Here is a 24,707-nt window from a genome sequence, read left to right on the forward strand (position 1 = left end):
ACCTCGCCTTGTCCGAGCTGGGGAAGATTCCTATTGGCCTGGCTCAGCAACAAGGGCAAAGTTTTCACATTTTTGTTTAACATTTTCCAAATGCCTTTTTATATTTTTTACACATTTATGCATAATGGAATTAGTTAAATTTCTCTTTGCAGCGAAACTTTCGCTGAACTTGCGCCAAAAAGTTCGCTTCCTGTTTTTACCCCCTTTTCGGGAATGTTATGCGTTTCTGATGACGTTGTAGAAAACGTTTCCGTTTTGCGAGTTTGCAATGAAAACTTTTTAACTTAGAACAACATTGGCCCCGCCACTCGCTCGAATTTTAATTAAAATATTTATGAATTTGTCTTCCGAGAGAGACCAAATTGACAAGAAAAGCGGCCGAGAAACGTGCGCAAAGTATCTTGATTTTGAGCTGCACACAATGGAGCGGCCAAGAAAAATAAGTCAGCTGCCGGATATAAATGCCAAACGTCAATTGTAACTCAAAGTCGCTCATGTGGATGACTTTTTAATTAAGCCAGCCGAACTGAAAGCCTCACACAAGTCATGATAATAACAACAAAGTTAAGTTAGAAACAATTTTTAATTATTCGCAGTTTTATATTCATCGTGCTGATGCTACGAAATGCTACGTTTAAACCTTTCGAAATGATGTCATGTGTTAAATCGTTAAAGTGAAGTGACTACGTCACTTGAGAAATCAAACGCTCAGTTGTAATAACGCAAATCACATGTAAGGAAAATCCCCTATTAGCTTTTAAATTCCAGTCAATTGTGATTTCATATTTCACACAAATTTGCCAATATCAGCAATTATTTATTTGCATATTTATCACCAACCGTCTAATAAATAATTATTATGGCTTTTTATTTCGCGTTGATTATTTGCTGTTCTCTGTCGATCCGGGTTGTCTAACCAGAATTTGTTAAGTTATACAACAAATTGATCTTCAATTTGTTTAAAGCAATTAGCCAATGTTTATTGTTTTCGATATGAAATTCTGACTAAGCAACCAGTTGTGGATTGCGAACAAATTCAGTTGTATTTTGTAGACGCTTTGTAAGAATAAATACTAACTTATTGGGTTAAAAAAATTGCTTAAATTAAGAGTAGAATTTAACGCTCTTTTAAAACGAAACCATAGCATCGAGTTGCAAACTAGTTCAACAACTGTTGAACATTAAAGGATTCCGTTTCGCAGACATATTGAACTCACATATTCCACAATAATTTGCATTTCTTTATGGCCCTCACAAGTATTTTTCAGCCAGCCCCCCCCCCACTTTCGTTACGCAACGCAAACAGCTTCCAACTAGTGCTCGACTGGCTGCTTTATGTCTTTCCATTATTGATGACTTAATTCCGGTTGATTTATTGAGGCCACAAACAGCCGGTCAGCGAGCTCAGTGAGCTCAGTGAGCTCAGTGCGCCCAGCGAGCCATGTTTTGCAATGGCCAGAACCAGAAGTCAGGACTTGGCCAGGATGCCATTTGGTATGCACACGTACTGGCGTAAATGGAACTGGAACCACTCGATGGGAGGGGCAAACCTAGCAGACCAAGCAGCTGTGCTGGTCCAGAACGTGTTTAATAAATAAGCCCAGTTAATATGGCGCAAAAAGTTGGGGGCAAAGCAATGTAAGTAGAAGCCACATATTGTAGAATTTAATCACCCCTACACTTAAACAATTTATTTGTAGAGGGAGGGGTCAATTTTAACTTATTGCGTATAACAAATTATTATATTGATTAATTGATTTTAATTGATTAAAAATCCACACAAGACCTTTGCCTTATAATGGTTAGGAAACATATAATAATAATTTAAAGAGTCAGTGATCACAATGTCCATCGTTGTAAACTAAATAAGTATCGCAAGTTTTAGGCACTATTCACAAAGGATGTAATTATTACATTTAACAGAATAAGATAATAGTATTTTTAAAAAAATATTCTTTTTGGTTTTAGTTTTTGCCAAAAAACACTTGACTTTGAGCCGGCGAACATTACAATAATAAATAGAAAGGTGGCCAAAAAACTAAGTAACGCTTATTTTAGTTGTTGGTTACACATTTGCTTAATATAATACATGATTTAAGTTAAATATAAATATTATATGAAATACAAATTTGATGGAGATAAGAAAGCTTGAGCGTTAAATTGTTTTTATATAATTATAAAATGACACTGTGCAGATATATCTAAAATTTTCATTTATTAATTTGCCAAGAAGTATTAATATTTAAATGATACTTAAAATTTAGATTATTTTTCCATTGTGTAAAACGTACTTGGCATTGTCTGAGCAGTATTTATTTTCGAATTACCTATCTCGGAGCATCGACCTCGTTGAATCGGCAACAGTTAATGATGTTAACAGGAGGTCTGAATGGCCAGCGGCATCCATGCATTCAGCCATTCCTCCATTGATCACTTCGAAAGGATGAAAAACGAGCTGTTTTCAGATGGAGATACTGCCACAAAAGTTCCAACAGCAGGAGCAGCAGTGGCAGCAGGAGGTGTAATCGAAACGAACGCAAACTGGATTGGTGCACGGTAATTAAAATTTAATCATTGCACATTAGTATTCACATACACATCGAGGTGGGCGGTGGTGGTTGGTGATGGGTAATGGGGAGTGGCAGTGGGCGTGGTCGAAAGCGGTGCGAGGGCGGCTTAGCCAAATGAATGAGTTCGAAGGGCGGTGGCCAGTCAAATGAGCTCGCTTTTGAGGGGCTTTCACCCTACTATCTCTGCATTCAATCCCGCACTGCATACTTTCAGGCATGTAAATGCACAAATGCCCCCTCCAAAAAATTTTTATGTGTGGATAAATGTTTGATTTAGAGGTTTGGGCAACTCGTTTGTTTGTTTGTTTGGTTGTTCGGTTGCCAAGGTATTTAAGTCGGCGCCGCTTTTAGCTGCGCTTTGCTTCGGGCTTTTAATAGATTCCTGCTAATGACATGCAATTAATTTTGTGGTTTTTCAGCCAGAATCATAAGCTTTGAAAAAAAAGATATTTTTATATATGCTATGAGTGACTAAATCATTATGGCGATTATAAAGGAGTTTTTCTTCATTCAACCGGTAAATTTAAAAATCCGTTATTCGAAAAAATCTTTGTTGGTTGTAATAAATAATAATAACAAGAAAGGAAGCAATCTTCGGCTGGCTAAAGTTTATATACCCTTGCAGCTTTTGCAAAAATTAAATATTCTTGATAATATTTAGATTTCCATTTATGTGTTTAAAAACATTGAAGCTATGATGATTTTCAGCTCAATTATTCGTTCGTTCCCATGACACTTATATGATATCGTTTTCCGCTTTGAATAAAATTAAATGCGTAAATCTGAACTATCAAATTTTTACTATGTGCAAAAGAATTTTTTTTGAAAAGGGCAAACACAGAGAGGTTACACTTTTTTTATATATATTTTTTTTTTAACCAATTGTTCCTAAAAATAATCCCCTCTAAAGATTTCTAGCTTAGCTGTCTTTTAGTACAACCAAGTTTCACAATGATGTGTGTTGTCAATATGTTATGCGGGCTCAAAATGGTAAAAATAATCAGTTAATTTTAGTCTTTAAATATTTGTTCCACTTCCGCTTCCATTTAATATTGCACTAAGTCCTATATTTGGTTTGAAATATTTAGTTCCTTACTGACCGAACCTTAAACGCATTGACTTCTTTGCTTGCCAACTCATTCAGGCTTGTTTTGTCAATGTATAGTACAGCAATCATTTTTATCAAGAAAATGCATTTTCCGTGGACTACAAGTCGTCGGAGAGAGCGGCCGACGACCCTTTGGCACATCTGCCATTCATTTCAAACTTTTATCTAACAGCAGAGCTCACACATGGAATACACAATGTTTTGACCAGCTCCACAAAAGAGCAGCCCCGAATGCGAGTGGCCAAAAGGGTGAATGGGGAACGGGTATTGGGGAGTGAGGAGTGGGGAGTGGTGAGGGTCTTTCGCCGGCAAATGACCAGCGATGGCAATTAACTTTATAACATTTGCATGGCCCATGTGCATTGTGCTCTCCTTGTTGTTGCCGGTAATGCACGCCAGTTGATTAATTGGAAATTGCGGTTAAAGGATGGTCAGATCGGAATCGCATTCGACAATGGAGATGAAAAAGTCGCCCCGGAGTCTAGACTTTTAATTAGACCAGCAACTCAGCAACTGAGCCTAGAAGTGTCCTCTACTCGGAGTTTGCGGCACAAACTTTGTCACTTGCCATTGAATTTTTTCCCCAGAGCCAGCCAAAAAGTTGACAGATTTGCAGCGGAAAATTAACAAGTTCCGTACTGAAAATATATTTCTTTTTGTGAATAAACTTTGCCTTCGTAAATTCGAGTTAAGAAGTTAGAGAAAGTATGCTAAAAATTTGCTAAAAACTATGTACACGGAAGACTTTCATGGCGTTTTTTTGAAGCAGCTGTTTCCCCATAAAGTCTACTGCAACTTAAAAAGTCGTAGACGTCGTCGGCAGTTTTGTGTTGCCGCATTTTTATGCCCTTTTCGAGGAAGGGCAAACCCGAATTTCCTGCTGTGATCGCTCAACAGCCTAAAAAACAGAATTTGTTGGAATTAAGTTTGCTCGAGGAGTACTTCCAGTTGCTTGCGCACCAGTCGCATTTTTTTTCCAATGTTGTGGCGACTTGCAGGAAGTCAAGAAAACGTTCTCATTATTTCTGTGTAATAAGTAATAAGAACGATTTTTAAACGGATACAAAATAAGTTGTAAAATAAAATTAAGTCTATATTGCTATTCATTAATGTATAATCCGTTTGTTTTCCAGGCATTGAAATTATTAAAGAGATATATATTATATAATGTATATTATGTTTATGCTATGTTATTATATATTTTATATACAATTTTATAACCTAATTTTTTAAATAATGCAGAAGGTTTAATGTTATTTTACCTTATACCTCTCCCACTTTTAAGGCAGTCGTCACCTACTCCGGGTCCTAATCCTTCCATTTAAATTCCCCTCATGCTCTGGACATGTTCTCAGCTGGCGATTGCCTTCGACCCAATTATCAGTTGTGATTCGAAAGGCAGGCAATCAGATAAATATTTTATAAAACCAGCATCTGGAATGTGCTCATGGTCAGAGCAACCGGCAATTGACCCCAATAAATTCGAGCCCCATAAAGGAGACCACAGCCGGCAGGCCAAAGTTCACGTGGGCGGCGACCTTTTAGCAGCCTTAAAAAGCCTGTTGATTTATGCAAAAGGGGATTAGCAGGGGCAGTTGTTCGGGGATAAATACAATCTAACCACAGACATAACATTTAAAGTTGTTTTCCGAGCAGGAAGAGCGTCTCGTAATTTCTGCCAGTCGTTGGCACTTTTAAGCCCTAATATTCCCTTTTGAGCCGGCATAAAATAAGACAAATGAGCTAATTTCGCTGGCGGAAAGGATAACCAGATCGGGCCATCGCCTTAGCCATAATAAATCGCCCACGAATGCGATATTTATATGCATTTTTTTATACAGACATAAGCGCAAACAGAGGCGCTCCGTTGCCATTCGCCATAAATCTATTGTCGCATTATTACTCATACGCACTGTAGACGCTGTCTACCCTAATATATCAAGGCATTACCATGGCTGTAATTCCCCGGGTCTTCTTTCTGCTCGGCATTGGCATGGTGTGCCCTTTCATTCGAATAAACATACATTTATCTCCGGCATTGGCAAAGGGAAAAGGTTAAGCTATTTAAAAAACCCTAAAAAACGTGGATTTGGGATTTAAGGAACGATGCTCTACAGAATGCATATTTTTCACTAATTGCTCTGCTCCTCTGATGGCAAAACCTTAAGTAGACCGCAATTTGTGCATCACTTGTTCAACTCAGTAGCTAGTAGTTTAAAGTTAAACTACATAGCCAAGCACCGAAAGCCCACTCCAAATCCCCATTCTCGGTGCCGTGTAGCGTGACTTGGGATTTATGAACTCCATTTCGCATGTTCGCCATTGTAAAGATTAATTGCCACAGCTCCGTACCGCTTCCCAGTGCGGCTTGTTGTTATCATTCAGCAGCAGGCCATGTCGGTAGCTGGAGCTTTTTGTTGGCCAACTGACAGGGTGATGCAGCCAGTGCAGAGCTGAAGAGTAGCAGAAACAGAGCGATAGGAACGCCATCGACAGGCGGGGGAGCTATGTGCCAAACTTAAAGTCAAAACCAGCTTTTGTAAACGCACTAGGAAGGGTCCTTGTCGAAAAGCGAGACAACTTTGATTGAGAAAAATTTGTTAAAAAATCGCACTGCGAAAAAGTAAAACATATGAACATTGTTTTGATCATTTTTCTTTTAAGCTTGGACAATAGGTACTTTTGAGTTTATCGAACTCCCCATTTTATATATAACAGTAGCAAATCATTCGGCTTATTTTACGGGTACAAAAATTAAACTAAAAACCGCTTTTAATAAAAAATATAGTCTTTATGCACATAAGTGCATAAGTTTGAGCCCTTTTCATAATGATTTAATTGACCCAACACTTTGCACTCGCAGACTCACGAAGTTTCCGGCATCGTTGTTAATAAAATTTCGATGTGCATTATATCCAATTAAATGAACCATAATCCTTGGCCAGACAAATGCTGACGGCTTTACCGTCATAAAAGTTCAACTCTTTTCATTATTCTACTTAAACTTTGGTTTGGTTTGTTTGGTCTGCTGATGTTGTTGCGAGGTTTTACTGTACATTAATTGGCTTTTTATTTATATGAACTCAGAGTCGAGTAGGGAGATTGGCACAGTAATTTAACTTCCGGTTCCGATTGCCAGGGGTTCTAAGGGCTGTAAATGATCTAGAGCAGTCTGCCACAACTTAAAAAAAAACTAAACGTGGGCCAGTTTGCTTGGAAGCGAAAGTCATTGAAAGGGTTTGTTACCGTAACATAATTCCTGATTTCGTGCTTTAATACTTGATGTTTTTATCAGTATTCCCTCTTGATTACGCTTATAGGCGCTATTCATAATGATTATTACCGATAAGAAATGGCAACATTGGATCCACAGATTGTCTTAATTTTAGAGCAAACACTCCAGATTAGATATGGAAAATATTGGTTAACAAGCAACTATAAAGACCTCAAAAAACTGGTGAAAGTAATCAGTTTTTGACCATGGCTGCTTCATCGAACACGTTGTTTTTTCTTTGTGGGATTTTTACATTTTCTCTGGCTTTCGCCCAACTAAAAGTTAAATGTCCATCGGGCTTCACTCTTGTTGGAGAAAAATGCTATCGTGTGTCCTACGAAAATGTGAGACTTCTTAGAATTTTAAAATAAAAACGGTTCTTACATGTAAATGCTTTTCAGGCCAATTGGTTTAATGCCGATCGCAAATGCTACAGTTTAAACTCCACTCTGGTTGTATTTGACGATAGGAAGGATATGCAGCTGTTGACAGCCACTCTTGAAGTTCTGGGCATACCTTTCGCCAACAGCTGGAAGGACTCCATTTGGACAGGACTCACTTCCCTGGGAATGGGTAGTGCCTTTGTTCAGAATCGCGATGGCTCGTCCGTTGCGTATACGCCCTGGAGTGCAAATCAACCGCAGAATCTCTCCGGAAAAGACTGTGTAGCCTATGCTGATTACAATGGCTTTGGATACCACAATATCGAATGCAGCCTGTACGAGTTTCCCTTCGTATGTCAGGCCAAAAGGGTGGCAACCGAAAGCTATTTGTGTTTAAAGAAGCAACAATTTTTAGAGGTAGATGTAGTTGTATAAAATTCTTTATACGTCCGTTATAGAGACAGCAAGAAGCGAATAAAAACTATCTTTAGGTCTAAAAATGGAACTTTTCCACTCAGACAGCCAAAGGGTAAATAGTCATAAACAAAACTGGCTAAGCCGATAAAAAATGTGTTGACGTTTTGGCGAGAAGAGGCAAACTCGCAACAGGTCATAAGTCATTTCTTTTTCCTGAATTTATGGAATTTATCGAAGCGGTCACAAATTGGCAAAAGTTGGAACACAGAGAGCAAAGCGAGAAAATAAAGCTCATTAAAAAATAATGTTTTCTAGGGTCCTTACATTTGACTTGTTTTTAAAGAACAAGTCCAGGAAATAAAGAAAACTTAACTGGAATCGCGAAGAAAGAGTTTCGCTGCAGTGCAAACAGATGGCAACGAGGCACAAAGCAAAATAAAACTACAAGTCAGGCAAATAAATACAAATCTTCTTTGTCTCCAAGAAACACAGAACTCATTTAGAAGAATTACAATTACAATTGCAGTGGCAGGCGACTAACACCTGTGTCAACAGGCGCTGTCCAGCATTTATTCTTTATCCCCGGTGATTGGCGTGCCCAGAGCTCGGACAATCAATCATCCGGCCGGATTGCCATTTAAGCCATGCCCAATGTTGGCCCCATGGGATTCGCAGGCTCACCTGACTTAGTGGGCAAACAGACAACAATTAATAATTTGAGTCTAATTAAATAAGTGCCGGCACCTCTTTTGCAGACAAAGTACAAAAGTCTGACTTTTCCCCGGCAAATGCAAATCATTTTAATGCGATTAATTAATATGAGGCAAGGCAGAACTTTTCCATTTTCCTCAAAGAAAAGCGAAGAGCACACAAGTTGGAAATCATATTTGCCACCGCCCGTTTCTGCTAATGGGGCAAAGTTAGCACACACACACACACTGAAAGAGGCTGGCAAATTGAGTGCTAATTAAATTAAAAACGGAGTAAAAATAGTTTCGCTAAAGTCAGGTCCTTTTTCTTCTGGAAGTGGCATTTCATACTCCTTCCCTTCTTCCACTTTTGGTTTGTTTTTCTTGTCGTGTAAATGAGCTTCAACTTGCTGTGCAAATAACGCGTGTAGTTAAGTTTTCAAAGTGGGTGCAAGGAGAACTCCCGGTTTGTAACTACATGCAAAAACGCACACAGAGAAATTCCGAAGTTCAAAAATTGAGAAATATAATTCTCAAATGATGATGTGTACAGATTTTGCCTAAGAACTCACTTTTAGGATATTTTTAATCATTTTAAGACAAAAAATACTTAAATTCAAGATAGTTGAATTTGAGAAAAGGTTTTTATAATGAGGAAATGGTGGTCAACAGTCGTTTTCATATTACATTTCTGTATATATATCAAACAAAAAAAATGTAAGAAAATTGAAACATATTTGTCCAATTTATTTTGGCATTATGAGCTTTTTCGTTCTTGAAATAAACTCATAATAAGAACTTTTGCAGAAGACAATGGTCTTGCATTTTTTGTAGAAAATATTCTCAGAGTGAGTGCAATTTATTTATTAATTCCCTCTGTTTTCCAGACTTCACATTCTACTTTTAATCAGTGCAATAAGCGGATCCACCGTTAAGATATAAATTTATGAAAAGATATTGGTAAGGTCGTAAACAAAAGATACAATTTTAAATATGTAGTTGTACTGAAATCTGAAATCATGAGGATGAGGTTCAATAAAATTATAAAGACATTAATAAACATGGAAAAATGAGCCAAGTTTGTGGTTTGGCCGTCTATATTAGGATTCCCCTTGATTACGCTACCATATGTTACTCATTTCAATGATAAGAAATGACAGCAAGGGGGTGCCCATATTGCTTAAATTATAAATCCATAATTTTCATAATGATAAGATTTGAGTCGCATTTTCTAATAAGCACTAGAAAGACTAAAAAAGATAGTTAAGTTTTATGAGGTATTGATTCCATTTTTATCTTTGGGCATTTTGTAACTTTTTTCTTATTTTTAATTTGTTTTAATTTGTATTTATTCATGAGTTGATTTATTTGTCACCTAAACACTTTAATTTCGTTATGAAATATATCTAAGGACCAACTTTTCTCACAGTGTGCCTTAAGCCATTCAAATCCTTAACCAAGGAAAAACAATTTCGAATTAAGTATGCGCATATGTTTGTGCAAATGGCAAGCAACTTAAAAACACAAGACAAAAAAAAAACATGATAAGACAGAGCAAACCCGAAAAACAAGCTGAGGCTGCCTGTCCCCGTCTCCAAACCCTTTTCCCAGCGCTTTTCCACTTTCTTTTCCCCAGAAGCTAACCGCAAGGACCACGAAGGCGGAGTGATTGCAAACAGGATGAAAATGCAGCTAGCAAGACGAAAGCCAACAAACTGAGACGCTTGAGTCGATTGGGGGACGGGGGATGAGCGGCAAAGGGCAGCCGGAAACGGAAGTGCAAGGAGCAAGCAACAAGAAGAAGCAGCTGCAGCTCAGCCAAGGAGCCAGGCTAAGGCTAATGCTGCCGAACTGCTCTTGAAGCCGCTCTTGTACACTCAAACAAATTAATAGGTATCTTAACTATAAAATTATTATTTCCTAAGAACAGTTCATAACTTGTTTTTTCTATTATTTTTGTAAGCTGATAGATTTTATTGCTAAAAATAATTCATAACCTTTACTTATTATTTTTAGAATGATGATACGCAATTCTTATTTACCCAAAACATTTTTTAACCTCTTTAAATTAAATTACTTTTATTACTTTAGATTTAAAATAACCATAGAAAAATGGTTAAAATTTTAAGTTTAGTTTAAATAGTCAATAAGACGGACATTTTTTCAAGTCATAAAGTAGGTACTGTATATAAGTTAAATTTAAATATTTTAAGACTAGAGAAGAAAAAGTTTTTAAAAACAATATAATTTTAACCAATGTTAAATCAATAACTAGCGTCAAGAACTACCTTACCTATCATCAAATACTAAATATCTTATATTTAGCAAATAGTTGAATTTTAAAAATAAATTGTATAATCCTAATTAGCTATATTTTTTCCGTGCATCGCCGTTTCTGATTCTGGTTTTGTTTTAGCCTCAAGCACGCTTGAGATGCAAAGTAAATGCAAAACCACAGCAAATTATGTTGAGGAGGTCGAAATCTGTTGGGTGATGTCTACTGGCGCGATAAGGACGAGAAACGAGGTGTGAGGAGCGAGGAGCGAGGGAACCTGGGACCTCCGGCGGAGCCGCTCAAGTGATTTTCCTTGAGTGGAGTGGAGCCTCGAGCAGGTGTCTGTTTAACCATTATGTTTAGTTGCAGGCAATTTGTTCTTCGCCGTGTTGCCAAGGTAAACTATTTTTTGAACGCTACTCCTTAAAAGCCGCTTCGGGTTGAACAACACAGTGCTACTAAGGCTGGGTATCTTTATACTCAAATCGTTTTAAAATAATTAAAATTTCATAAGAATTGGGTACCCAAATAATTATTAGCAAAAAGTTTCACTGCAGTGCGGCCTTGTCCTCCCGTTTAGTAAAAAATTTAATTCCATTATAACTATAAAATTATTCTATACTAAAAACAATTTTAGGGTTTAATAATTTAACCACAAAACGTAAATATTGGTTTTGTTTGCTTTACACCTAAACATACTTTGTCCAAACTTCCTATGCTAGTTTTAATAATCTTGCATTCTATTAATGTTATTTATTTTGAAAACTTCAAATCTAAACCAAACTTTCCCAAATAAAATGCAAGTCACAAAAAGTTTTATGGGAGTTTCAAAAGACAGCTTATTGGACGGAACCCAAAAAAATTAAACCAATAACTCGCTTTTAACTTGTAACCTAAGGTAAAGATAAGGTTTAACATTTTTTAAATAAGTTTAACTTTTGCAATCTTTGGTTAGTTGTGGTTTGTGTTGTGTTGTATAGTGTTTTTACTATTTTCGAAAGCATTTCCCAAAGTGCATTGCAGGCGGAGATTAAGTTGCAGGAGGCTAAGAGAACTTTATTAAAACAGCACAAACAGAACAGGAGCGATAGCTCACAGCTCATCATGGAGCATCGTATACCGGTGCTAGGAGGGCATCAGGTCCTTGAAGGTGGACCAAGAAGGGCCGGGGATTCCTCCATATCCTTCATTTTCAGTTTCTGCAGCACCTGACTGCAGAGAACTCTTCTAGGTAGGCTTTCAGCCTGCCCGATTTTTAAAAGAAATACACAAATTAAAGAATACAAATTATTTAGCTCTAGTTGGTATTATTTTGAATGTAGTATCCCAAATAAAATAAGCACTTATTTTTGGGAAGATAAAGTTTTCATATTAAAATACTTTGTTCTCCTCATAACTAAGCAAAATAACTTAAACCATTTTTGGCATTTCAATGCAAGCAAATAACTTGCCAAAAGGCATCACAAAATGCCAACAGCTTTTCAGTCATTAAAGGGTTAAGTGTCGCCATATCGAGCAGGCGAATGTCTAACGAAAATAAACAAACGCCGGCTCACTCCTCGGTAATCGTTTGGAACGGGTGCAAAAGGCTAAGCAAATATTTGCAGCGGCAACTTCGCAAATGAGCTCCAAGCCCAAAAGACAGAGGGCACACAGAGACGAGGACGATGAGGAGTTGTCGTTGCGATGTCGCCAGGATTTCAAAAGGACCTCAACCCTGGCGGAAACGGAAACAACAACTTTCCCGCTCTCCAGGAGCAGGATATATACTGGTATTGGAGGGGGTTTCGAGTGGAGGGATGCCTGTCGAGGCTGCCATTTAATGACATTTTTGTGCCCATTTGAGCTTCCGGGCCTGCTGCTGTCTGCCTGTCGATTTCTGCAATAATTTACTTAAGAAAAGTCTAAATATGTTTTCCAGCACCAAGGATCTCGCAGCTTGTGGCCCGGCAATTGTTTATTGCGTTTATCTGTCCGTCTGGAGGCGATAAAATGTTGTGAAAATCCAGCGACAATATCCAATAAATCGTTGTTGTGCAAGGAGGATGGCACCCTGACCTTCACAACTCTGTTTGGTTTTTGCTGCCCCATGTTTGTTTGTATTTGCCTCGCTTTGTCTGCCTTTTTTCAAAGGGTTTAATTGTCCTTTTTGTTCGGCTTTGTTGACATAGGTGGCCGGGAGATGAGGCTGTGCGGAATAAAGGTCCTTCCCATATGCTTTGCCGTATTATGAACGGCTTTGGTATTCGTTGTATTTTTTGGGGGTTAGGCCAACAAAAGTGTTAATTAACTTGTATAAATCAGTGGCCAATAGACTTGTGGAAAGGCTCGAAGGTCGTAAATTCAAGTTGAGCTGGATTGAAATGGGATCGAGAGGGTTGATCCAAAGTCTAATTAAGACGAAAGGGTGAAATACTTTATGATTGTTTAGTTGAAGTTAGCTAAGCCAAAGCAAGAAATATTATAAATCCTAAGAGTTTTTCCACCTGTTAGAATTAGAATTAGAATTTTATTATACCTTCATGTTATTTGCCAAAATTTCATAAATTTTTATCTTTCATTATTTTCTTTTAATATAAATTTTCATTACTTACCTCTCCTCCATTGGCCAAGCAAAGTCACTTCAATAAACCACTCCTGAATAGCCAATAAATCGGCAAACTGTAAATCTCAATAATGCGAGGCGGGCCATTAAAAGTCAATGGAAAGCTGAGCGGAAAAAGAGCTTGTCAAAGCATCCGCATAATTCAGCCAAGTCATTTCACGCCATCTCCTTGGGATCTGCTCCACCCAAACCTGCTAAACCACCCAAAGCACCCACATCACCACCTACAGCACCATTTCCGGAAAACCGCTGAACTGAGGCTGAGCTCATAATTCTAGCGTTTCCCGACATCAGATTGAATTTGCGCAATGAACGCGAGTTTCTGCTGATGATAAATGCATTTCGGCGCCAAAACGATTTGTTGCGCGTACTTTGGCGCAATGCGAATGCGAAAATTTATGCGACTTTGTAATGCAATTCATAAGCTATGCGCTGCACTTTTCGAAAACTTGCAATTTATTGTTGAGCCAAGTGGCCAAGTGGCGAGCACGGGCAAACGAATTGCCAATCCAATGCATTTGATATTGCCAAGCAAAAGTTGCTTTATATGTTAATCCAATTGTTATTTGCAATAAAATGGAAATGCTTTCTTTTGTGGCACGCACTTGCAACATTGTCTGAAAAATGAAAAAAAAAAAACAATAGACTCTTAAGTTATTTATGCTAACAAATATTCCGAAGAATTTTATTTTATTTTTAAGGGCTTGAGAAACAAACATACATTATTCGATACAACATAAATTTTAGCAACAGAAAAAATATTTTTATTTTTTTATAATGTTTCTAATTTACTTTACTTACCACGACTATCGGATACTCAAAACTCTGTTAAAAAATTTCAAAATAAATTTTTAAAATAAAAATGACACCACTTCCAATTCTGATTTTTCCGTGTTGATAGAGAGCGATTAAATTTATCTGCCAAGAATAAAAAACTCATTTGGTTATCATGTGTATAAATAAATATAGAGCATCGCAAACGCTTTCATGGCACATGGTTATGAGTTTTGTTCTCATAGCTGCCATCCTTCTGACTCGAGGTTGCCATCCATTTGGCCCGACTCCCATTGCACTGCAAAGTGTACTGTGACAAGTTTAATTATTGCCGTACTCCATCCAGTGCCCGCCGTACTTGGGGTTTGTTTGCGCAGTCATTTAGCCAGTCTGTCATTCAGTCAGTCTGCCAATGTTGACAGCATCGCCGTCGCTTAACGCCTCACTTGGCAGCTCCGTCGAGAACCTGGAGATGGAGATGGAGTATTAAAACAATTTTGTTAATTAAGTAGGAAAAATTGTTAGTTTATTTACTCGTCAACTTTGCCAGTGCCAAACACCTTACACACTCTCCCCGCCATTCCCAATGGATCTTTTTGCCGTAGCAGCTAAGTTTCAGAGTTTGCTCAAAAATTCTCAAGTGCACAATTAATTAGTAAAGTTGGGCCAAAGCAGAAGCCGAAGCAAAAACAAAGCACAACGCAATTTTCCACTCGTTCTCCGCATTCCCGGAATTTATGGCCCATTTTGATTAGACTCGCTGAAAAGCATCGCAAGTTGGCCCCAGTTCTAAAACTATCTGTAAGTAGGCAAAGCCTTCTGATTATTTCCCAAGGAGTTCGTCGAGTGTAGGCAAGAAATTGAAAATTGATTGCGAATTGCATAAGAAATGAGCCGATTCAAAAGAATCTTCTCTTGATTTCGCCATTTGGGGGAAGCTTATACAATTGCTCAAGAGTAAATTAAATTTAAATTGGAATTAGCCTTGCATTAGAAAAATAAAATGGTGAGGCTTTGATGGGAATTAACAATGAGTCAGCTTTTCAAGTTTATTAATAGAATGTCGAACGAGTTTCAAATCTTTTATTAAAGATAAATAATGCGATAAATGTAAAATGGTAGGGTTTTCATAAATCCATTTGGGGGCAATACATGGCAAGACCTATGCTTTAAAAGACTTTGTTCTCAAGTTATAACAATTTTATTGATTACACTTATTATGGTACAAAAATGCATTCATCTTAATATTTCTCTCTTTTGTAAATTACAATAAGAGAACTCAAAGATATAAATCAAAAACACTTCTTAAATAAGATTATTAACCAGCAAAAAAAATAACCATTTCAATGCTAAGGTTATTTTAGGAAAGATTTTTCAAAAAAAGCTCGCTGAGTTTGGTAAGGAAAGTCGATAAGCTTTCTTTTCGCAACATTTAGTAGGCAACAACACCATATACTGCTTGCTCAGTTATGCCAACTTTGTACGTTAGTGCATTAATAATGTGTCCTCTTCTCCATGGTAAAATAAAATTGTAAATAAAGAATTCTCTACATACGTTACCAGGCGACTCTATAATATAGGTTCATAAAAAAAGTAGCATAAAAATGCGAAATGATCTAGACATTTAGGTTTTTCCTATAGAAAAGGCGCGTAAATTCCAGTCATCCTGAACTTAGGTGGTATGTTAAAGGTTTTGCGATATTTAGGGGTGGTCAAAATTATTTACACAAAGTCAATGAAAAGATGCTTGAGTGATTGAGTGATCACCACATATAAAATAGTATAAATCCGAAATCTGGCGAATTGTAGCCCATTTAACTGGTATAACCTTATATCTTATCTTGGGAAACCACCAAATTAAAAAAACAAAAGGCTGTGACCATGAACATGTCTTTGGATAATTCCGTCAAAATCTTAAAGAGTCTTTAAAAATGTATCTTTAAAGGAAACCATTTTAAATTATTTTAGAATTTACAGTGCTCTGTGTGTTTTAACTATTAACTTTTACCGTCATATCTCATTTGTGAATATACGGAAACTTCCAACCGACGTTACGCCCCATAACTTATCAAGCTTTATGAAAAATTTAAACTACTTTAAGAAAGAGAAATACAAATGTGCGAAATAAGCCAAAATTGGTCATGGTCAATTAATTTGATATGAGTGTAATTTCCAAAACAAAAAGCAAAAATTTTTAAATTAGTAAACTAATTTATTGTTAGCCTAAACGCTACCTTTGAAAATTATTCGCTTTGATTTGGCATCCTTCGTGTTACAATTAAGTCAATTATACAGATTCCGATCATAATTGGAATACTAATTAATAGGGACGATATAAGCTTCAATACAATAGCAACGGATAAAATCGAGGTGTGAATGTAAGCTGGTTCCTATGACTGCAACTTCGGAAAATGTTATGCAATTGGCACTTATTCTTCCTCAACCACAATCAGATGAATGAACAATTCAAAACATTACATCAAATGAACAAGTAGACAGTAACAGCAGATTGGCTGAGACCTGAAACCGTGAAAACAAATGAAAACCCCAATAAGGGAAAGGGTGCAATGGGCAACGCCGAAATACTGGTACTCTTCAAAATAATTAACCAACAACTGCAGTCAACACCCTTAAAAAAACATCCAAAAAAGGATTTTAATCATAAAAATTATTGAAACTCAAACTTAAGAAAATGGTTCACATAAATAATAAAAACAAAGCCAACCTAGTCAGTTATTGGCATACAACCATCACATATAGACCACTAATCGTGAATAGAGGGAAACATTTGCTGTGACTTTAGTTTTTTTTTCTCTCCACTGCAGTAGCATTTTCGTTTTCATTTGCATTATATTTTTCCTTCCTTTGGCTTTTCATGGGTTTTTTGATATAGTAAGCCCATGAAAACGTTTTGCTGCCTCCAGTTGAATTTAGCCCCGTTTTGCGGTGTTGTAGGCCAACGAGCTCATTACTTTAAATTAGATGCATTAGCCGCAGACCCAACCATGTTTACTTTCGTTTGGAAATTCGTTGTCTGCCGGTAGAAAAAACGTTTGATGTCATTTTGGGCCTGGGCTGGTGTTTTCCGCAACTGAGATCTGTTTCCCTCTGGCAATTGTTTTGTTTAACGTGTAGAAAAATAATTTGGGCTGACTTTTAAAGTGGACCCAAAGGTAAAGTTCACTAGCCTCATTTGACCCCTAAAAGCTGGAGCTTTAATAATGGTCAAGTTCTTTTATGCAGAAATACTTAATACCACTCCATTTTAACAATGATTTAAAAAACTCTTAGTAATTGTTGGTCTATTAAATTTGTAAAAATACCACTCCATTTTGATAATGATTTTTCAAACTCATAGTAATTGACCATTTATCAAATTTTGAAAGGAAATGTGGCGTTATAACGTTTAACTCAGCTAAGATCATTGCCATAAATGTTGGTAACCATTCAATATGTTTCCCAATTTATTTCACTGCTATCTAAGGCGAAGATTTTTTAATTTTTTGTGTTCTTTATTGCTGTGGACAATGCTGCCTGCAGGTGGCCTCATGTGGCAATCAATAGTCGTTTGAAACGATATAGACAATTGCGAAACCCAGTCACATAAGTAATCTTTAAGATATTACACCCCAAGAAATTCTAATTCATCTTAAATATTAATTTAAATGTGTTTTCAAACATTATCAGAACACCGATTTTTAAATGGAGGAAAGTTGAAAAATGTTGCTTTAATGCAACTTTAAGAATAATCCAATATCATAAAAATGTTAAGCAAACAATTTACACATTAAAAAATACGCTATAGTATAGTTTAAAGTTTAATTTGAAAAATATTTTTTTAATTTTAAAAATTTTTACGTTTTTTTAGGGTTTTATTTTATTTCAGAACAAAAGATGAAGGTAAAAATATATAACAATACCGGGCTGGGGATCCTTTGTTTTAAGAAAGTTTAAAATAACCTGCTTGAAATATAGACCAAATATTATTATAAATTTGTTAATTTTCAATGGTTGTTTTTATGTATGTATAATTTCTTATAGTGTACCTGGCCATATGGAAATCGGGGCTTCGGTTACACGCAGCTTCTGTGCACATGAGACCGAAATATGAAAACAACCAATTGGCAGCTCCCCACAAAGCAATGTCACCCAACCCGCAGATGGCGCCGGGTCGTTCGTGAGTGTCAATTTTCGGCGATTTTCATTCGTTTTCCATTTTCTTGTGCGGATGCAGCTTTTAAAAGCTCTTTGCTCCGCAGTTTAGCAGTAGGTGATGCGAATGGCGCATTCAATTAAACGCCTTCCATTTAACCCGATGTGCCTGGCTCTACTCGGTGATACCAAATTAAATGCGGAGTGCATTTGGCCAAAATGTTGACCCGCGTTATCGTATTGTTGTTATCTTTACTTTCCCTGGATCCGCTCACGAACGCGTGTAAGTGGGATGATCTCGTCGCCGATAAGAAGTGTGCTTAGCTGGTTTCTTTTTTATAGCCAAATATCACAGAGAGGCCCTGCAATTCTTGCTTCGCAATGGAAATTTCGACTTGAATCCACTAAACTGTCACATATTATTGTGGGAAACATGTCCCAAGCAATATATAGAATTCCAGCTCTTTACAAGGTAAGTAAGTGGTCATTTTAAAGTGCAAAAGGTTATAAAACATATAAAATATATATATATATATATAGTTATAATAAAATGACGCTTCCTATGCGAAGAAAGTTATCATTTAGCTGTTTAATAATTGCCATAAAAATAATGGCGTCGATGTACAATAACATTTAATAATAATTAAGATCAAATGATGATCAATATTTATTTTGTTAAAACTTTAAAGTAATCCAAAACTTTTCTGTGCACGATTGCACCGTAATGTTTACAAGTCGATTTTAAGTTATTCCATTGAATCGAATTTATTTTAAAATATTTACAATCGCACCACGCAAGCCTAGACAAACATTCCAATCTTTCACTTTTCTGGAGCCCCAGATGGACCTGATAAATGATCTCAGTTGATCCCTTATTTTTCACCTTTCCTTTTTCTGGCCTTGAACTACCAAAAACAAAGGCAATATGAAAGGCTAGAAAGTCACCAAAAAGATACAGGCCCGACAACCTTTATTTTTTACTAGCGCTTGGCAAAAACGAATGACTTAGGAAACAAACTAGGCAAATGTCGTCAGGGAAAATTATAAGAATTTGCATTCCTATTCGAATGTTATGTAAATAATAAGCATAATAAGCATGAATTACAAACCGCAGACACCATGAAAAAGGCAACGGCATTGAGTTGGAAAACGAAACCGAAACCGAAAGCACCCATTTCCAACTCAAAACTCATAATCAAAATCAGTGCAGCGTTGCGTGTGCCATGAATTTTCATTTCAAAGACGTCGCCAGGCAGACATAGCAGCAACACCAAAAGCAATTGCAGCAACAATAAAGCAAAAACAGCAGCAACATTATATATTTGCCGAAGTCGTTCACGCTTGAAGTTGGAGTAATACAAAGTCAAGGCAACAGGCGGTGGGCTGAGCCATTCTTTGGCCAGTTTTTTCCGTTGCTGCTGCTGCTCTTGCTAATGTTGCTGCTTTTGGTGTTGCTGCTACCGTTGCAATCGCTGCAGCGACGACTGCATTTTCCTTGGCCGCGCATTTCACGCTTCTGCAGCGCATTTGCAGCGCACAGCGCGAAACTGCAAGACGTGGCGCGGATTGCTCGCGAAAAAATCTCAATTGCTGATTTTATTGCAAAGGATTACGATGAAACCGCTTGGAAGAAAAAAATGGATATCAATTAAAAACCATGTGATCGAAATGCCAGTTGTCAATTTAAGCGGAAAAACTGAGTGGAATCTGGTTTAAATATATACGGAATATGTGAAAGGCAAACGAAATTCGCGATAAGGAAAACCGAATGTCCTGGAGGAAAATAAGTCAATAATTAAAAACTGGATCATCGAAACACAAATTTCACAATCATGTTTTTTTATATACAAGCCGCTAAAAAAATAATTTCAGTTTTGTAAAAAATGTTACCAAATCAAAATTGAGTGCTGACTTCAAGTAAAATTGTGAATAACGAAATAATTTTGAAACAAATAAGACCAAAATGAATTATAAAAAACAACAAAAACATTAACCTAATCAATTATGATTTAAATATTTAAGGTTATTTTAAATAATATAACAAAATTACATTTTTTTTTAAATATTTCAAATCTGGCAATCTACAAATTTGTTTATAAAATATTAAAATAAGACTTAAACTTCGAAATCCAAATAACAATGAAACATCTCCTCGTTCTTTGCATATTCTCCTTCTTTGCCAAAGGTATATTAAAAAGTACAAATAAAAAAATTATGTTAAATCTCAAATTAAATATATTGATCAAATGAAATAACAGTGATTTAAAAAATAATATGTCCCGTTAAAGTCTTTTAATTTATTCCAATATTGTTTTACCACACATTATTGGAACAATGTCGAAAATAGGTCTAAGAATTAAAGACCCCATAAAATACAATTGCAGATGCACAAACATTGCTGCTAAGCAAAACGGATTGGAAGAATCTGCGCAATAGTGGTGCCTTGGATTTAAATGTCTTGCGTTGCTTTCTGCGCGACAAAAACTTCTGTCCCAGTCCTCATATCGATCACCGACTGTATGCTCCGTAAGTTCCACTGAACTCTGCAAGCTTTCCTTTTCTTGGTATAAGGAACAAAGTTTTTAAAAAGTGCCGAAATAATAACATTTTAATTTTATGTCCCGGAATTTCAAATTAAATTTCTCCTCTTGATTAATCAAGATAAAGTTAAAGAAGTGAAGAGTTCCAATAAACTCATAAACGTTTTATAAAACACACAAAGAAAAATTATTGTATGTTTTTATGCAATTTGATTGATTTAACAAGTAAATAAATTTCAACTGAACATATAAACATTTACTTGGTGCGGAATAAGGAAATATTTTCTAATCATCTATTCTTCTGTTTTTCAATATTTTGATCGTTTTTTTTAGTACTTTAATTAAAAAATTCATTGATAAATTTATACACATAAATTAAATTTGATTTTTTCATATCTTAAGTAAAAAAAATCTTTTTCAACATGAATAGAATTTTCTCTTAGACTTTTTTGATCATGTAAAATAATTGGGTTTTCTCGGTGCAGCGAGTTTGCCAATTTCTGTGATGATTTATGCTAGCCGCTGGGCGGGGGAGAAAGTTCCTCTGGTGTTAGTTAGTGTTAGGCAACTGGATTCGCTCACTCGGTTAGTGTGTCATCCTCCGAAACACTTGTCGCACTGCACTTGTGCAACCACAAGGATTTTGCTGGTAGAATGCCGAAAAACAAGAGTGCAATCAATGGGCGGGCAACTCGTTTATAGAAATCAGAGCCACTGACCCACAAAGCATGAGATGCTCCCGCCAAAGAAGGCCAGTTTTGCCGCATTGACCGCCAAGTTTGGCCAGCGATGACATCGATTGCAATGGCCAATTGGTCAATAAAATGCTTTACAAACGACTCCTCGGTAGTCGTCTTGCCCAACTTGTCTGGGCAAGATCACCTCCACCTCCGAAGATGAGTCTAAGTTGTGAACGGGCGAAGTCCATTTTTGGAAAGCAGCCGGGTTACATTATACGGCTGAGGAGATTACATGATGGCCAGCGTTTAAGAGATTGCTGATTGATGGTTGTATAACAGCGGAAAATTAACAGACTGACACCTCCGTTCATAAAACACAATCAAGTGGATAACACATCGCCTTCTGCAAGAATTTAATCTTGTTCATGACTCATGGAAACAACTTTTCTAATTTGCTTAGAACTGGTTCAGTTTTTTTTATTGGCACTAAACATATATATTGGGAAATCACTGATATTTTTCGTATTACTATTTATTTAACTTGAAAGTTCCGATCATAGAAAGAATGTATATGTACATTATTTATTGGAATCAACAGCGTGGTCGATTAAAACTATCTAAATATGTCCTTATTTAATACAAACAGAAACGCACTTCTTGTCCAAATTGCAATGGAAAATAAGAGCTAAGAGAAGCCAAATAAAGACCACTTGAGTGGTCATGTTCTGGCTTTAGATCGCTTGCCGCACGAGAGGTTTCTCCGGTTGTATAGCCACATGAAATGCCGGTCGTTCCATTTAAACGAAAAGCATGTACTAACAACGATGCGATACTTGCGAACAATTATCGCGTTTCAATAAGGCCATATCAGCAGAGAGATTTCAATGAAAATAAGGTTAACGTACCTATAAAGACATTATATATGAGCTCACTAATGAAATAAGGTTATACGGTATGCATGCACATGTTAATACCATTGCAGAGTGTATTTTTATTTCAGATGAAAGGATGTATATGTATGAAGTATAAATATGTATATATTTAAAATTATATATAAGATAAAATTATTCACACACCTTAAAAACACTATTACGTAAATTAAAGTAAAAATAGAAGGCGACTTAGGTTAGTTTTTATGAAAATTAGTTTTAAGTATAATGTAACAATTAAATATTTGCAAACTCGTAGTGACTAGCGCATTAACTTATAAGTTCCAAACTTGTAGCGTTAGGATGAAATTTTATAATAAATACAAATACAAATACAAATACATATATAGCCATGGTTTGTTTTCTTTCTTGTTTTAATTAATTAGCTTAAATCTTAACTTCGTTTTAGCAATGGACCCCGTCGAGGAATTACGTTAAATGTCAAGAACCCAATTAGCCTTTATAAAGGTGGTTTCAGCAAGCAACGCGAAACGGTCTTCATAATTCACGGATTTAATGGAACCGCTATCGACATTCACCTGCAATTTCTTAGGGATGGTAAGTAGATACACTCAATGATGAGACTAAAAAAAGCATTTATGACTAAAAAAAACTAAAAAAGTGTTATGAAGGGCTTACGCAAGTTACTTATACTACTTTTTTACTATTCGAATACAAATATGTGAGAAATAAGCTTGAAAACTTGAAATTGTTAGAAGTTGTAACGTTTAAAAAGCTATGCTGATCTTTGTATGTACTTTGTGTGTGTTTAAAAACCACTACACCCAAACAGAATTGTCATAGAAAATAAACTAAACTAAATAAGATGAGTTTATTTTAAATTAGTTTATATATTGAAAACCATGTACTATTCAAATATTTTAATAGGTGTACTTATACTTTAATACAGTCTGTAGTTTATTTTTAAGACACACCTATTAAAATTAAACCTTCAGTTTTTTGGGTGTGTTAAAGTTTTAAACATATACATTAATTTATGCTAATTGTTTTATTTTTTCCACTAGCTCATCAAACCTATAAATCTATTTGACTCTTTCAGCATACTTGTCTCGCGACTTTAATGTCATTACCGTGGACTGGCGACCCCTGACCCGCTATCCGTGCTATTTGCACTCCCTGATCAACACCAGGCTCACGGCGCAGTGCACCGCCCAGATCTACGCCTTCCTCACCCACTACGGAGCGGTCCGGGAGCGGATCACCTGCGTGGGCCACTCGCTGGGCGCCCACATCTGCGGCATGATCAGCAACCACCTGACGCGGAAGCAGTACCGCATCATCGGCCTGGACCCCGCCCGACCCCTAATCGAGCGCAAGAAGAGCAACACCTTCCGGCTGTCGCTAGACGACGCCAGCGTCATCCAGGTGATCCACACCAACGCCGGATTCCTGGGCCAGGAGGACAACACCGGGCACCTCAACTACTGCGTCAACGGAGGACGCATTCAGCCCTTTTGCAAGGGGAATCCCATCAGTAAGAATTGCATAAAAGTATTTTAGTAAGCATAGGACAAAAGCTTAATATCAACTTGATATACCCGGGGTAATATAATTTTAGTCAAAGACATAAAAAAATGTATAGGAAAACAATAGGAACATAGGCATTACTTAGTTGGTTGTTTAAAAGTTACGCATATGGCCTACGATTCTGCGATTTAATACAAACTTTATCATATTCCACAGTTTATTGAAAACTCGACATTACTTTATTGTTATTTCTCATGTGCGCATAAAAATAGTTATATTGAATATTGTGGTTTTCCTTTCCTGGCGCTACTAACGATGAATTTGTAAGCCTATATTGTTTTGCCTAGATTATTGACATAATATTGTGGGTATTTTTATTTGTGTGTCTGTTATCCCGCAGGAAGGTCCCGCTGCTCGCACTTTCTGAGCATCTGCTACTTGGCCACGGCCACTTTCAAGCATAAAAAGTTCATGGGTGTTCCTTGTCCCAACGGCTGCCTGCATCTCAGTGGTCCAAAGCGGCTGCCAGTCAGCGGGAAAACCAATCCCTTCGAGTTCGCCTCGCTGCTGAGGGAGTACCACATAGGCAACGACGCCCCCGATGAGTAAGTGCTAAATGAATCATTAAATTAAACTTGTTTTGACCTCAAACCCCGACCTTTTAAGCGCCCGAGGATGTATTTGCATAGACGTGCCGTATGCCAAGCACTGCCCCTTCACGGACGCGTAGGAGCTGGTTTTTAATAGGTTGTAATTCTATAATAGAACTGTTGATAATATATTCAATAATAATTGATTTTTGGGACTTTCCGTTGCTGGCCTT

The 24,707-nt window shown here is 36.8% G+C and overlaps 2 protein-coding genes across 3 annotated transcripts; both read left to right on the forward strand.

The window, feature by feature from the left end:
- Nucleotides 1-1,301: 1,301 nt before the first annotated feature.
- Nucleotides 1,302-24,694, forward strand: LOC128262405 (lipase member H-A). 2 transcript variants are annotated; one of them, XM_052996643.1, is made up of 8 exons: nucleotides 1,302-1,638; nucleotides 2,265-2,556; nucleotides 18,137-18,530; nucleotides 18,590-18,719; nucleotides 22,806-22,954; nucleotides 23,457-23,891; nucleotides 24,285-24,489; nucleotides 24,551-24,694. In XM_052996643.1, exons 3-8 carry the CDS (start codon nucleotides 18,467-18,469, stop codon nucleotides 24,612-24,614), a joined length of 1,047 nt encoding a protein of 348 aa, XP_052852603.1. In that variant the 5' UTR covers nucleotides 1,302-1,638; nucleotides 2,265-2,556; nucleotides 18,137-18,466; the 3' UTR covers nucleotides 24,615-24,694. The 2 variants fall into 2 exon arrangements, with proteins under 2 accessions (XP_052852603.1, XP_052852604.1); XM_052996644.1 differs by lacking the exons at nucleotides 1,302-1,638; nucleotides 2,265-2,556; nucleotides 18,137-18,530; nucleotides 18,590-18,719 and adding exons at nucleotides 20,280-20,432; nucleotides 20,632-20,773.
- LOC128262406 (C-type lectin 37Db-like) lies at nucleotides 6,869-8,572 on the forward strand. The gene is made up of 2 exons (XM_052996645.1): nucleotides 6,869-7,296; nucleotides 7,354-8,572. Exons 1-2 carry the CDS (start codon nucleotides 7,159-7,161, stop codon nucleotides 7,768-7,770), a joined length of 555 nt encoding a protein of 184 aa, XP_052852605.1. The 5' UTR covers nucleotides 6,869-7,158; the 3' UTR covers nucleotides 7,771-8,572.
- Nucleotides 24,695-24,707: the final 13 nt, after the last annotated feature.

This window comes from Drosophila gunungcola, unplaced genomic scaffold (genome assembly GCF_025200985.1).
Source record: "Drosophila gunungcola strain Sukarami unplaced genomic scaffold, Dgunungcola_SK_2 000001F, whole genome shotgun sequence".
Classification (NCBI taxonomy): domain Eukaryota; kingdom Metazoa; phylum Arthropoda; class Insecta; order Diptera; family Drosophilidae; genus Drosophila; species Drosophila gunungcola.

Bases quoted from the DNA above. Each gene is read 5' to 3' on its own strand.
- LOC128262406 (XM_052996645.1), top strand. From the start codon at position 7,159: ATGGCTGCTTCATCGAACACGTTGTTTTTTCTTTGTGGGATTTTTACA. The intron at 7,297-7,353 runs GTGAGACTTCTT...AATGCTTTTCAG, and splicing joins ATCGTGTGTCCTACGAAAAT to GCCAATTGGTTTAATGCCGA.
- LOC128262405 (XM_052996643.1), top strand. From the start codon at position 18,467: ATGTTGACCCGCGTTATCGTATTGTTGTTATCTTTACTTTCCCTGGAT. The intron at 22,955-23,456 runs GTAAGTAGATAC...TGACTCTTTCAG, and splicing joins CCTGCAATTTCTTAGGGATG to CATACTTGTCTCGCGACTTT. The intron at 23,892-24,284 runs GTAAGAATTGCA...GTTATCCCGCAG, and splicing joins TTGCAAGGGGAATCCCATCA to GAAGGTCCCGCTGCTCGCAC.